A 15,128-nucleotide genomic window follows, 5' to 3' on the forward strand; every position below is an offset into this window, starting at 1 on the left:
ACAGCACGGGGTTAGATACAGAGTAAAGCTCCCTCTACACTGTCCCCATCAAACACTCCCAGGACAGATACAGCACTGTGTTAGATACAGAGTAAAGCTCCCGCTACACTGTCCCCATCAAACACTCCCAGGACAGATACAGCACGGGGTTAGATACAGAGTAAAGCTCCCTCTACACTGTCCTCATCAAACACTCGCAGGACAGGCACAGCACGGGGTTAGATACAGAGTAAAGCTCCCTCTAAACTGTCCTCATCAAACACTGGCAGGACAGGTACAGCACGGGGTTAGATACAGAGTAAATCTCCCTCTACACTGTCCCATCAAACACTCCCAGGACAGGACAACACGGGGTTAGATACAGAGTAAATCTCTCCTCCATTGAGCTCAGTCGCCTCACTCACATTTCACATCGAGTGTCAGCATCCTCTCGCTCCCTCCCTCTTGGTTTCTCACGTTGATCCTGTACAATCCCGCATCATACCGGGTCAGATTCCAGATCTCCAACGAGCCATCCACTCTGAGGTGATGACGGGTCGGTCCATCTGGAAAAGGCACATTGAGCACAGGGCAATGAAATCTGGCCGCTCAGAATATTCCGGAACTCTGGCACAATTAGCGAGGACAGGAGGAGGCCATCTGGGTGAATTCTGATTGCCTCCTCACTCCGCATCAATGGTTCAGAACAGGAGCTGAATAAGAGTGAGGAGAGTCACGCGTTGGAGAACAATAGACTGAATTCTCCACCTCGAGATGCTCCATTTTGCCGGCAGTCCGGGGGTTTCCCACAATGGGAGACCCCATTGACCAGCCGGAAAAATGGAACATCCCACTGGTATGCTGAACTCAGAAATCTGGTGCGGCGGGACGGAGAAACCCGCCCAATGTTCCAGAAAGGACAGTATGATGTTCCCGGACAGGAGAGGCACCCTAAGTGGATAGCTGCCAATCCCCCGACATCATGTCTCAACATAGGACCAGGTAGAGGCCTTCAGCCCATCAATGCTGCTCCATCATCCAATAGGATCATTGGCTGACTGGTAATTTCACTGCCTCTCACACACACACAGTGCCCCCTTAACCCTTAATGTTATTGTTCATCAGGAATCTGTCAATCTCTGCTTTAAACATACTCATTGACTGAGCTCCCCTGATCCCCGGTTTTCCCAATCTCTCTCAGGAAGACAGTACCACCATAACCGGAATGAGTGTGGTGAAACTTCCTCAATGGCAATAATGTCTTTCTGAGGTAAGGGGATCAATCTGCACCGAATACTCCAGGTTCGGTCCAACCGAGATCCTCAACAATTGAATGAAGACCTCAGTACGCCCTCCTCAAATCCTCTTGCGATAAAGGCTAATGTTTGCCAATAGCTCGCAGTACCTGCATGTTAGCCTTCAGTTACTCATGGGCAAGGAGACCCAGGTATTTTTGGACACCTATTCAAATCCGGAGTTAACACATGGCATCTAGCATGACATAGGCCGCCAGATGACTGAGGCCACATGAGGGGCAGAGGCAACAGGATAGCTGGCTCATTCGTGCTGTGGACACCTGCCAGAAGGCCTCCATCAATCGATAGCTCTTAAGTAAACCAGAGCCCCAGGATAAGAGCGGCTGAATGCTGCAGAGTTCAGGGGATGGCAATGGCCTGGCAAAGGGAAACGGAACAGACAGCAAAACCGAGAAGGAGAAGATTAGAAAAGAAACCAGCAAATCAAAAACATTTAAAAATGTCCCCTCCAGAGGCAGCAATCAGTTTGACCAGCTGTCCTGTAAAACAGGAGGGGTCAGTGTGTGTGGAACCCGTATCCCAGTGAGAGTCAGTGTGTGTGGTACCTGTACCCCAGTGACAGTCAGTGTATGTGGAGCCCGTATCCCAGTGAGAGTCAGTGTGTGTGGGACCCGTACCCCAGTGAGAGTCAGTGTGTGTGGAACCTGTACCCCAGTGAGAGTCAGTGTATGTGGAGCCCGTATCCCAGTGAGAGTCAGTATGTGTGGGACCCGTACCCCAGTGAGAGTCAGTATGTGTGGAACCCGTACCCCAGTGAGAGTCAGTGTGTGTGGGACCCGTACCCCAGTGAGAGTCAGTGTGTGTGGAGCCCGTACCCCAGTGAGAGTCAGTGTGTGGAACCGTAACCCCAGTGAGAGTCAGTGTGTGTCGAACTCGTCCCCCAGTGAGACTCAATGTGCGTCGAACCCGTACCCCAGTGAGAGTCAGTATGGGTGGAACTCGTACCCCAGTGAGAGTCAGTATGTGTGGAACCCGTACCCCAGTGAGAGTCAATGTGTGTGGGACCCGTACACCAGTGACAATCAGTGTGTGTGGAATCCGTACCCCAGTGAGAGTCAGTGTGTGTGGAACCCGTACCCCAGTGAGAGTCAGTGTGTGTGGAACCTGTACCCCAGTGAGAGTCAGTGTGTGTGGAACCTGTAATCCAGTGAGAGTCAGTGTGTGTGGGACCCGTGCCCCAGTGACAGTCAGTGTGTGTGGAACCCGTTCCCCAGTGAGAGTCAGTGTGTGTGGAACACGTACCCCAGTGACAGTCAGTGTGTGGAACCCGCACCCCAGTGAGAGTCAGTGTGCGTGGAACATGTACCCCAGTGAGAGTTAGTGTGTGTGGAACCCGTACCCCAGTGAGAGTCAGCGTGTGGAAGCTGTACCTCAGTGAGAGTCAGCGTGTGGAAGCTGTACCCGAGTGAGAGTCAGTGTGTGTGGAACCCGTACCCCAGTGAGAGTCAGCCTGTGGAAGCTGTACCCCAGTGAGAGTCAGTATCTGTGGAACCCGTACTCCAGTGTGAGTCAGTGTGTGTGGAACCCGTACCCCAGTGAGACTCAATGTGCGTCGAACCCGTACCCCAGTGAGAGTCAGTGTGTGTGGAACCCGTACCCCAGTGAGAGTCAGTGTGTGTGGGACCCGTACCCAAATGAGAGTCAGTGTGTGTGGAACCTGTACCCCAGTGAGAGTCAGTGTGTGTGGAACCCGTACCCCAGTGAGAGTCAGTGTGTGGGACCCGTAACACAGTGAGAGTCAGTGTGTGAAGGACCCCTACCCCAGTGAGAGTCAGTGTGTGTGGAGCCCGTACCCCAGTGAGAGTCAGTGTGTGGAACCGTAACCCCAGTGAGAGTTAGTGTGTGTCGAACTCGTAGTCCAGTGAGACTCAATGTGCGTCAAACCCGTACCCCAGTGAGAGTCAGTTGTGTGGAACTCGTACCCCAGTGAGAGTCAGTATGTGTGGAACCTGTACACCAGTGAGAGTCAGTATGTGTGGAACCTGTACCCCAGTGAGAGTAAGTGTGTGTGGAACATGTACCCCAGTGACAGTCAGTGTGAGAAGCCGCACCCCAGTGAGATTCAGTCTGTGGGGAACCCGTACCCCAGTGAGAGTCAGCCTGTGGAAGCTGTACCCCAGTGAGAGTCAGTATGTGTGGAACCAGTACTCCAGTGTGAGTCAGTGTGTGTGGAACCCGTACCCCAGCGAGAGTCAGACTGTGGAAGCTGTACCCCAGTGAGAGTCAGTGTGTGTGGAACCTGTATCCCAGTGAGAGTCAGTGTGTATGGGACCCGTACCCCAGTGAGAGTCAGTGTGTGTGGAACCCGTGCACCAGTGAGAGTCAGTGTGTGTGGAACCTGTACCCCAGTGAGAGTCAGTGTGTGTGGGACCCGTACCCCAGTGAGAGTCAGTGTGTGTGGGACCCGTACCCCAGTGAGAGTCAGTGTGAGTGGAATCCGTACCCCAGTGAGAGTCAGTGTGTGTGGAACCTGTACCCCAGTGAGAGTCAGTGTGTGTGGAACCTGTACCCCAGTGATAGTCAGTGTGTGTGTGACCCGTACCCCAGTGAGAGTCAGTGTGTGTGAAACCCGTACCCCAGTGAGAGTCAGTGTGTGTGGAACCCGTACCCCAGTGACAGTCAGTGTGTGGAACCCGCACCCCAGTGAGAGTCAGTGTGTGTGGGACCCGTACCCCAGTGAGAGTCAGTGTGTGTGGAACCCGTACTCCAGTGAGAGTCAGTGTGTGTGGGACCCGTACCCCAGTGACAGTCAGTGTGAGAAGACGCACCCCAGCGAGATTCAGTCTGTGGGGAACCCGTACCCCAGTGAGAGTCAGCCTGTGGAAGCTGTACCCCAGTGAGAGTCAGTATGTGTGGAACCCGTACTCCAGTGTGTGTGGAACCCGTACCCCAGCGAGTGTCAGGCTGTGGAAGCTATACCCCAGTGTGAGTCAGTATGTGTGGAACCTGTAGCCCAGTGAGAGTAAGTGTGTGTGGAACCTGTACCCCAGTGAGAGTCAGTGTGTGTGGAACCCGTACCCCAGTGAGAGTCAGTGTGTGTGGAACCCGTGCCCCAGTGAGAGTCAGTTTGTGTGGAACCCGTACCCCAGTGAGAGTCAGTGTGTGTGGAACCGGTACCCCAGTGAGAGTCAGTGTTAGTGGGTCCGTACCCCAGTGAGAGTCAGTGTGTGGGACCCGTACCCCAGTGAGAGTCAGTGTGTGGGGCCCGTACCCCAGTGAGAGTCAGTGTGTGTGGAACCCGTTCCCCAGTGAGAATCGGTGTGTGTGGAACCCGTACCCCAGTGAGAGTCAGTGTGTGTGGAACCCGTACCCCAGTGAGAGTCAGTATGTGTGGAACCCGTACCCCAGTGAGAGTCAGTGTGTGGGACCTGAACCCCAGTGAGAGTCAGTGTGTGTGGAACCCGTATCCCAGTGAGAGTCGGTGTGTTGAACCCGTACCCCAGAGAGAATGTGTGTGGAACCCGTACACCAGTGACAATCAGTGTGTGTGGAATCCGTACCCCAGTGAGAGTCAGTGTGTGTGGAACCCGTACCCCAGTGAGAGTCAGTGTGTGTGGAACCTGTACCCCAGTGAGAGTCAGTGTGTGTGGAACCTGTAATCCAGTGAGAGTCAGTGTGTGTGGGACCCGTGCCCCAGTGAGAGTCAGTGTGTGTGGAACCCGTTCCCCAGTGAGAGTCAGTGTGTGTGGAACACGTACCCCAGTGACAGTCAGTGTGTGGAACCCGCACCCCAGTGAGAGTCAGTGTGCGTAGAACATGTACCCCAGTGAGAGTTAGTGTGTGTGGAACCCGTACCCCAGTGAGAGTCAGTATGTGTGAAACCCGTACCCCAGTGAGAGTCAGTGTGTGTGGAACCCGTACCCCAGTGACAGTCAGTGTGTGGAACCCGCACCCCAGTGAGATTCAGTCTGTGCGGAACCCGTACTCCAGTGAGAGTCAGTGTGTGGGATCCGAACCCCAATGAGATTCCGTGTGTGCGGAACCCATAACCCAGTGAGAGTCAGTGTGTGTGAACCACTACCCCAGTGAGAGTCAGTGTGTGTGGAACCCGTACCCCAGTGAGAGTCAGTGTGTGTGGAACCTGTACCCCAGTGAGAGTCAGTGTGTGTGGAACCCGTACCCCAATGAGAGTCAGTGTGTGTGGAGCCCGTACCCCAGTGAGAGTCAGTGTGTGGAACCGTAACCCCAGTGAGACACAGTGTGTGTCGAATTCGTACCCCAGTGAGACTCAATGTGCGTTGAACCCGTACCCCAGTGAGAGTCAGTATGTGTGGAACCTGTACCCCAGTGAGAATCAGCGTGTGTGGAACCTGTACCCCAGAGAGAGTCAGTGTGTGTAGGACCCGTACCCCAGTGACAGTCAGTGTGTGTGGAACCCGTACCCCAGTGAGAGTCAGTGTGTGTGAAACCCGTACCCCAGTGAGAGTCAGTGTGTGTGGAACCCGTACCCCAGTGACAGTCAGTGTGTGGAACCCACACCCCAGTGAGAGCCAGTGTGTGTGGAATCCACACCCCAGTGAGAGTCAGTGTGTGTGGAACCCATACCCCAGTGAGAGTCAGTGTGTGTGGAACCCGTACCCCAGTGAGAGTCAGTGTGTGTGGAACCCGTACCCCAGTGAGAGTCAGTGTGTATGGAACCCGTACCCCAGTGAGAGTCAGTGTGTGTGGAACCCGTACCCCAGTGAGAGTCAGCGTGTGGAAGCTGTACCTCAGTGAGAGTCAGCGTGTGGAAGCTGTACCCGAGTGAGAGTCAGTGTGTGTGGAACCCGTACCCCAGTGAGAGTCAGCCTGTGGAAGCTGTACCCCAGTGAGAGTCAGTATCTGTGGAACCCATACTCCAGTGTGAGTCAGTGTGTGTGGAACCCGTACCCCAGTGAGACTCAATGTGCGTCGAACCCGTACCCCAGTGAGAGTCAGTGTGTGTGGAACCCGTACCCCAGTGAGAGTCAGTGTGTGTGGGACCCGTACCCAAATGAGAGTCAGTGTGTGTGGAACCTGTACCCCAGTGAGAGTCAGTGTGTGTGGAACCCGTACCCCAGTGAGAGTCAGTGTGTGGGACCCGTAACACAGTGAGAGTCAGTGTGTGAAGAACCCCTACCCCAGTGAGAGTCAGTGTGTGTGGAGCCCGTACCCCAGTGAGAGTCAGTGTGTGGAACCGTAACCCCAGTGAGAGTTAGTGTGTGTCGAACTCGTAGTCCAGTGAGACTCAATGTGCGTCGAACCCGTACCCCAGTGAGAGTCAGTTGTGTGGAACTCGTACCCCAGTGAGAGTCAGTATGTGTGGAACCTGTACCCCAGTGAGAGTAAGTGTGTGTGGAACATGTACCCCAGTGACAGTCAGTGTGAGAAGCCGCACCCCAGTGAGATTCAGTCTGTGGGGAACCCGTACCCCAGTGAGAGTCAGCCTGTGGAAGCTGTACCCCAGTGAGAGTCAGTATGTGTGGAACCAGTACTCCAGTGTGAGTCAGTGTGTGTGGAACCCGTACCCCAGCGAGAGTCAGACTGTGGAAGCTGTACCCCAGTGAGAGTCAGTGTGTGTGGAACCTGTATCCCAGTGAGAGTCAGTGTGTATGGGACCCGTACCCCAGTGAGAGTCACTGTGTGTGGAACCCGTGCACCAGTGAGAGTCAGTGTGTGTGGAACCTGTACCCCAGTGAGAGTCAGTGTGTGTGGGACCCGTACCCCAGTGAGAGTCAGTGTGTGTGGGACCCGTACCCCAGTGAGAGTCAGTGTGAGTGGAATCCGTACCCCAGTGAGAGTGAGTGTGTGTGGAACCTGTACCCCAGTGAGAGTCAGTGTGTGTGGAACCTGTACCCCAGTGATAGTCAATGTGTGTGTGACCCGTACCCCAGTGAGAGTCAGTGTGTGTGAAACCCGTACCCCAGTGAGAGTCAGTGTGTGTGGAACCCGTACCCCAGTGACAGTCAGTGTGTGGAACCCGCACCCCAGTGAGAGTCAGTGTGTGTGGGACCCGTACCCCAGTGAGAGTCAGTGTGTGTGGAACCCGTACTCCAGTGAGAGTCAGTGTGTGTGGAACCCGTACCCCAGTGACAGTCAGTGTGAGAAGCCGCACCCCAGTGAGATTCAGTCTGTGGGGAACCCGTACCCCAGTGAGAGTCAGCCTGTGGAAGCTGTACCCCAGTGAGAGTCAGTATGTGTGGAACCCGTACTCCAGTGTGAGTCAGTGTGTGTGGAACCTGTACCCCAGCGAGTGTCAGGCTGTGGAAGCTATACCCCAGTGTGAGTCAGTATGTGTGGAACCTGTACCCCAGTGAGAGTAAGTGTGTGTGGAACCTGTACCCCAGTGAGAGTCAGTGTGTGTGGAATCCGTAGCCCAGTGAGAGTCAGTGTGTGTGGAACCCGTGCCCCAGTGAGAGTCAGTTTGTGTGGAACCCGTACCCCAGGAAGAGTCAGTGTATGTGGAACCCGTACCCCAGTGAGAGTCAGTGTGTGTGGAACCGGTACCCCAGTGAGAGTCAGTGTTTGTGGGTCCGTACCCCAGTGAGAGTCAGTGTGTGGGACCCGTACCCCAGTGAGAGTCAGTGTGTGGGGCCCGTACCCCAGTGAGAGTCAGTGTGTGTGGAACCCGTTCCCCAGTGAGAATCGGTGTGTGTGGAACCCGTACCCCAGTGAGAGTCAGTGTGTGTGGAACCCGTACCCCAGTGAGAGTCAGTATGTGTGGAACCCGTACCCCAGTGAGAGTCAGTGTGTGGGACCTGTACCCCAGTGAGAGTCAGTGTGTGTGGAACCCGTATCCCAGTGAGAGTCGGTGTGTTGAACCCGTACCCCAGAGAGAATGTGTGTGGAACCCGTACCCCAGTGAGAGTCGGTGTGTGTGGAACCTGTATCCCAGTAATAGTCAGTGTGTGTGGGACCCGTACCCCAGTGACAGTCAGTGTGTGGAACCCACACCCCAGTGAGAGCCAGTGTGTGTGGAATCCACACCCCAGTGAGAGTCAGTGTTTGTGGGTCCGTACCCCAGTGAGAGTCAGTGTGTGGGACCCGTACCCCAGTGAGAGTCAGTGTGTGGGGCCCGTATCCCAGTGAGAGTCAGTGTGTGTGGAACCCGTACCCCAGTGAGAGTCAGTGTGTGTGGAACCCGTACCCCAGTGAGAGTCAGCGTGTGGAAGCTGTACCTCAGTGAGAGTCAGCGTGTGGAAGCTGTACCCGAGTGAGAGTCAGTGTGTGTGGAACCCGTACCCCAGTGTGAGTCAGCCTGTGGAAGATGTACCCCAGTGAGAGTTAGTATGTGTGGAACCGTACTCCAGTGTGAGTCAGTGTGTGTGGGACCCGTACCCCAGTGAGAGTCAGCCTGTGGAAGCTGTACCCCAGTGAGAGTCAGTATCTGTGGAACCCGTACTCCAGTGTGAGTCAGTGTGTGTGGAACCCGTACCCCAGTGAGAGTCAATGTGCCTCGAACCCGTACCCCAGTGAGAGTCAGTGTGTGGAACCCGTACCCCAGTGAGAGTCAGTGTGTGTGGAACCTGTACCCCAGTGAGAGTCAGTGTGTGTGGAACCCGTACCCCAGTGAGAGTCAGTGTGTGGGACCCTTACCCCAGTGAGAGTCAGTGTGTGTAGAACCCCTACCCCAGTGAGAGTCAGTGTGTGTGGAGCCCGTACCCCAGTGAGAGTCAGTGTGTGGAACCGTAACCCCAGTGAGAGTCAGTGTGTGTCGAACTCGTAGTCCAGCGAGACTCAATTTGCGTCGAACCCGTACCCCAGTGAGAGTCAGTATGTGTGGAACTCGTACCCCAGTGAGAGTCAGTGTGTGGGAGACCCGTACCCTAGCGAGAGTCAGACTGTGGAAGCTGTACCCCAGTGACAGTCAGTGTGAGAAGCCGCACCCCAGTGAGATTCAGTCTGTGGGGAACCCGTACCCCAGTGAGAGTCAGCCTGTGGAAGCTGTACCCCAGTGAGAGTCAGTATGTGTGGAACCCGTACTCCAGTGTGAGTCAGTGTGTGTGGAACCCGTACCCCAGCGAGAGTCAGACTGTGGAAGCTGTACCCCAGTGTGAGTCAGTATGTGTGGAACCTGTACCCCAGTGAGATTAAGTGTGTGTGGAACCTGTATCCCAGTGAGAGTCAGTGTGTGTGGGACCTGTACCCCAGTGAGATTAAGTGTGTGTGGAACCTGTATCCCAGTGAGAGTCAGTGTGTGTGGGACCCGTACCCCAGTGAGAGTCACTGTATGTGGAACCCGTGCACCAGTGAGAGTCAGTGTGTGTGGAACCTGTACCCCAGTGAGAGTCAGTGTGTGTGGGACCCGTACCCCAGTGAGAGTCAGTGTGTGTGGGACCCGTACCCCAGTGAGAGTCAGTGTGAGTGGAATCCGTACCCCAGTGAGAGTCAGTGTGTGTGGAACCTGTACCCCAGTGAGAGTCAGTGTGTGTGGAACCTGTACCCCAGTGATAGTCAGTGTGTGTGTGACCCGTACCCCAGTGAGAGTCAGTGTGTGTGGAACCCGTGCCCCAGTGAGAGTCAGTGTGTGTGGAACCCGTACCCCAGTGACAGTCAGTGTGTGGAACCCGCACCCCAGTGAGAGTCAGTGTGTGTGGAACCCGTGCACCAGTGAGAGTCAGTGTGTGTGGAACCTGTACCCCAGTGAGAGTCAGTGTGTGTGGGACCCGTACCCCAGTGAGAGTCAGTGTGTGTGGAACCCGTACCCCAGTGAGAGTCAGTGTGAGTGGAATCCGTACCCCAGTGAGAGTCAGTGTGTGTGGAACCAGTACCCCAGTGAGAGTCAGTGTGTGTGGAACCCGTACCCCAGTGATAGTCAGTGTGTGTGTGACCCGTACCCCAGTGAGAGTCAGTGTGTGTGGAACCCGTACCCCAGTGAGAGTCAGTGTGTGTGGAACCCGTACCCCAGTGACAGTCAGTGTGAGAAGCCGCACCCCAGTGAGATTCAGTCTGTGGGGAACCCGTACCCCAGTGAGAGTCAGCCTGTGGAAGCTGTACCCCAGTGAGAGTCAGTATGTGTGGAACCCGTACTCCAGTGTGAGTCAGTGTGTGTGGAACCCGTACCCCAGCGAGAGTCAGACTGTGGAAGCTGTACCCCAGTGTGAGTCAGTATGTGTGGAACCTGTACCCCAGTGAGAGTAAGTGTGTGTGGAACCTGTACCCCAGTGAGAGTCAGTGTGTGTGGAACCCGTGCCCCAGTGAGAGTCAGATTGTGTGGAACCCGTACCCCAGTGAGAGTCAGTGTGTGTGGAACCGGTACCCCAGTGAGAGTCAGTGTGTGTGGAACCCATATCCCAGTGAGAGTCAGTGTGTGGGACCCGTACCCCAGTGAGAGTCAGTGTGTGTGGAACCCGTACCCAAGCGAGAGTCAGACTGTGGAAGCTGTACCCCAGTGTGAGTCAGTATGTGTGGAACCTGTACCCCAGTGAGAGTAAGTGTGTGTGGAACCTGTACCCCAGTGAGAGTCAGTGTGTGTGGAACCCGTACCCCAGTGAGAGTCAGTGTGTGTGGAACCCGTACCCCAGTGAGAGTCAGTGTGTGTGGAACCCGTGCCCCAGTGAGAGTCAGTGTGTGTGGAACCCGTACCCCAGTGAGAGTCAGTGTGTGTGGAACCGGTACCCCAGTGAGAGTCAGTGTTTGTGGGTCCGTACCCCAGTGAGAGTCAGTGTGTGGGACCCGTACCCCAGTGAGAGTCAGTGTGTGTGGAACCCATACCCCAGTGAGAGTCAGTGTGTGTGGAACCCGTTCCCCAGTGAGAATCGGTGTGTGTGGAACCCGTACCCCAGTGAGAGTCAGTGTGTGTGGAACCCGTACCCCTGTGAGAGTCAGTATGTGTGGAACCCGTACCCCAGTGAGAGTCAGTGTGTGGGACCTGTACCCCAGTGAGAGTCAGTGTGTGTGGAACCTGTACCCCAGTGAGAGTCAGTGTGTGTGGAACCCGTACCCCAGTGTGAGTCAGTATGTGTGGAACTCGTGCACCAGTGAGAGTCAGTGTGTGTGGAACCTGTACCCCAGTGAGAGTCAGTGTGTGTGGAACCCGTGCCCCAGTGAGAGTCAGTTTGTGTGGAACCCGTACCCCAGGAAGAGTCAGTGTATGTGGAACCCGTACCCCAGTGAGAGTCAGTGTGTGTGGAACCGGTACCCCAGTGAGAGTCAGTGTTTGTGGGTCCGTACCCCAGTGAGAGTCAGTGTGTGGGACCCGTACCCCAGTGAGAGTCAGTGTGTGGGGCCCGTACCCCAGTGAGAGTCAGTGTGTGTGGAACCCGTTCCCCAGTGAGAATCGGTGTGTGTGGAACCCGTACCCCAGTGAGAGTCAGTGTGTGTGGAACCCGTACCCCAGTGAGAGTCAGTATGTGTGGAACCCGTACCCCAGTGAGAGTCAGTGTGTGGGACCTGTACCCCAGTGAGAGTCAGTGTGTGTGGAACCCGTATCCCAGTGAGAGTCGGTGTGTTGAACCCGTACCCCAGAGAGAATGTGTGTGGAACCCGTACCCCAGTGAGAGTCGGTGTGTGTGGAACCTGTATCCCAGTAATAGTCAGTGTGTGTGGGACCCGTACCCCAGTGACAGTCAGTGTGTGGAACCCACACCCCAGTGAGAGCCAGTGTGTGTGGAATCCACACCCCAGTGAGAGTCAGTGTTTGTGGGTCCGTACCCCAGTGAGAGTCAGTGTGTGGGACCCGTACCCCAGTGAGAGTCAGTGTGTGGGGCCCGTATCCCAGTGAGAGTCAGTGTGTGTGGAACCCGTACCCCAGTGAGAGTCAGTGTGTGTGGAACCCGTACCCCAGTGAGAGTCAGCGTGTGGAAGCTGTACCTCAGTGAGAGTCAGCGTGTGGAAGCTGTACCCGAGTGAGAGTCAGTGTGTGTGGAACCCGTACCCCAGTGTGAGTCAGCCTGTGGAAGATGTACCCCAGTGAGAGTTAGTATGTGTGGAACCGTACTCCAGTGTGAGTCAGTGTGTGTGGGACCCGTACCCCAGTGAGAGTCAGCCTGTGGAAGCTGTACCCCAGTGAGAGTCAGTATCTGTGGAACCCGTACTCCAGTGTGAGTCAGTGTGTGTGGAACCCGTACCCCAGTGAGAGTCAATGTGCCTCGAACCCGTACCCCAGTGAGAGTCAGTGTGTGGAACCCGTACCCCAGTGAGAGTCAGTGTGTGTGGAACCTGTACCCCAGTGAGAGTCAGTGTGTGTGGAACCCGTACCCCAGTGAGAGTCAGTGTGTGGGACCCGTACCCCAGTGAGAGTCAGTGTGTGTAGAACCCCTACCCCAGTGAGAGTCAGTGTGTGTGGAGCTCGTACCCCAGTGAGAGTCAGTGTGTGGAACCGTAACCCCAGTGAGAGTCAGTGTGTGTCGAACTCGTAGTCCAGCGAGACTCAATTTGCGTCGAACCCGTACCCCAGTGAGAGTCAGTATGTGTGGAACTCGTACCCCAGTGAGAGTCAGTGTGTGGGAGACCCGTACCCTAGCGAGAGTCAGACTGTGGAAGCTGTACCCCAGTGACAGTCAGTGTGAGAAGCCGCACCCCAGTGAGATTCAGTCTGTGGGGAACCCGTACCCCAGTGAGAGTCAGCCTGTGGAAGCTGTACCCCAGTGAGAGTCAGTATGTGTGGAACCCGTACTCCAGTGTGAGTCAGTGTGTGTGGAACCCGTACCCCAGCGAGAGTCAGACTGTGGAAGCTGTACCCCAGTGTGAGTCAGTATGTGTGGAACCTGTACCCCAGTGAGATTAAGTGTGTGTGGAACCTGTATCCCAGTGAGAGTCAGTGTGTGTGGGACCTGTACCCCAGTGAGATTAAGTGTGTGTGGAACCTGTATCCCAGTGAGAGTCAGTGTGTGTGGGACCCGTACCCCAGTGAGAGTCACTGTATGTGGAACCCGTGCACCAGTGAGAGTCAGTGTGTGTGGAACCTGTACCCCAGTGAGAGTCAGTGTGTGTGGGACCCGTACCCCAGTGAGAGTCAGTGTGTGTGGGACCCGTACCCCAGTGAGAGTCAGTGTGAGTGGAATCCGTACCCCAGTGAGAGTCAGTGTGTGTGGAACCTGTACCCCAGTGAGAGTCAGTGTGTGTGGAACCTGTACCCCAGTGATAGTCAGTGTGTGTGTGACCCGTACCCCAGTGAGAGTCAGTGTGTGTGGAACCCGTGCCCCAGTGAGAGTCAGTGTGTGTGGAACCCGTACCCCAGTGACAGTCAGTGTGTGGAACCCGCACCCCAGTGAGAGTCAGTGTGTGTGGAACCCGTGCACCAGTGAGAGTCAGTGTGTGTGGAACCTGTACCCCAGTGAGAGTCAGTGTGTGTGGGACCCGTACCCCAGTGAGAGTCAGTGTGTGTGGGACCCGTACCCCAGTGAGAGTCAGTGTGAGTGGAATCCGTACCCCAGTGAGAGTCAGTGTGTGTGGAACCAGTACCCCAGTGAGAGTCAGTGTGTGTGGAACCTGTACCCCAGTGATAGTCAGTGTGTGTGTGACCCGTACCCCAGTGAGAGTCAGTGTGTGTGGAACCCGTACCCCAGTGAGAGTCAGTGTGTGTGGAACCCGTACCCCAGTGACAGTCAGTGTGAGAAGCCGCACCCCAGTGAGATTCAGTCTGTGGGGAACCCGTACCCCAGTGAGAGTCAGCCTGTGGAAGCTGTACCCCAGTGAGAGTCAGTATGTGTGGAACCCGTACTCCAGTGTGAGTCAGTGTGTGTGGAACCCGTACCCCAGCGAGAGTCAGACTGTGGAAGCTGTACCCCAGTGTGAGTCAGTATGTGTGGAACCTGTACCCCAGTGAGAGTAAGTGTGTGTGGAACCTGTACCCCAGTGAGAGTCAGTGTGTGTGGAACCCGTGCCCCAGTGAGAGTCAGATTGTGTGGAACCCGTACCCCAGTGAGAGTCAGTGTGTGTGGAACCGGTACCCCAGTGAGAGTCAGTGTGTGTGGAACCCATATCCCAGTGAGAGTCAGTGTGTGGGACCCGTACCCCAGTGAGAGTCAGTGTGTGTGGAACCCGTACCCAAGCGAGAGTCAGACTGTGGAAGCTGTACCCCAGTGTGAGTCAGTATGTGTGGAACCTGTACCCCAGTGAGAGTAAGTGTGTGTGGAACCTGTACCCCAGTGAGAGTCAGTGTGTGTGGAACCCGTACCCCAGTGAGAGTCAGTGTGTGTGGAACCCGTACCCCAGTGAGAGTCAGTGTGTGTGGAACCCGTGCCCCAGTGAGAGTCAGTTTGTGTGGAACCCGTACCCCAGTGAGAGTCAGTGTGTGTGGAACCGGTACCCCAGTGAGAGTCAGTGTTTGTGGGTCCGTACCCCAGTGAGAGTCAGTGTGTGGGACCCGTACCCCAGTGAGAGTCAGTGTGTGTGGAACCCATACCCCAGTGAGAGTCAGTGTGTGTGGAACCCGTTCCCCAGTGAGAATCGGTGTGTGTGGAACCCGTACCCCAGTGAGAGTCAGTGTGTGTGGAACCCGTACCCCTGTGAGAGTCAGTATGTGTGGAACCCGTACCCCAGTGAGAGTCAGTGTGTGGGACCTGTACCCCAGTGAGAGTCAGTGTGTGTGGAACCTGTACCCCAGTGAGAGTCAGTGTGTGTGGAACCCGTACCCCAGTGTGAGTCAGTATGTGTGGAACTCGTGCACCAGTGAGAGTCAGTGTGTGTGGAACCTGTACCCCAGTGAGAGTCAGTGTGTGTGGGACCCGTACCCCAGTGAGAGTCAGTGTGTGTGGGACCCGTACCCCAGTGAGAGACAGTGTGAGTGGAATCCGTACCCCAGTGAGAGTCAGTGTGTGTGGAACCTGTACCCCAGTGAGAGTCAGTGTGTGTGGAACCTTTACCCCAGTGATAGTCAGTGTGTGTGTGACCCGTACCCCAGTGAGAGTCAGTGTGTGTGGAACCCGTACC

The 15,128-nt window shown here is 55.5% G+C and overlaps 1 protein-coding gene across 1 annotated transcript in view; it reads right to left on the reverse strand.

Annotated features, from left to right (window-relative positions):
- nphs1 (NPHS1 adhesion molecule, nephrin) overlaps positions 1-15,128 on the reverse strand; it is a 133,240-nt gene that overhangs the window by 48,709 nt on the left and 69,403 nt on the right. Inside the window, exon 16 of the mRNA XM_038813010.1 lies at positions 405-545. Coding sequence (XP_038668938.1) covers positions 405-545 — 141 coding nt within the window. The remainder of the gene's footprint in view (positions 1-404; positions 546-15,128) is intronic.

The sequence above is a fragment of the Scyliorhinus canicula genome, chromosome 12 (assembly GCF_902713615.1).
Source record: "Scyliorhinus canicula chromosome 12, sScyCan1.1, whole genome shotgun sequence".
NCBI lineage: Eukaryota > Metazoa > Chordata > Chondrichthyes > Carcharhiniformes > Scyliorhinidae > Scyliorhinus > Scyliorhinus canicula.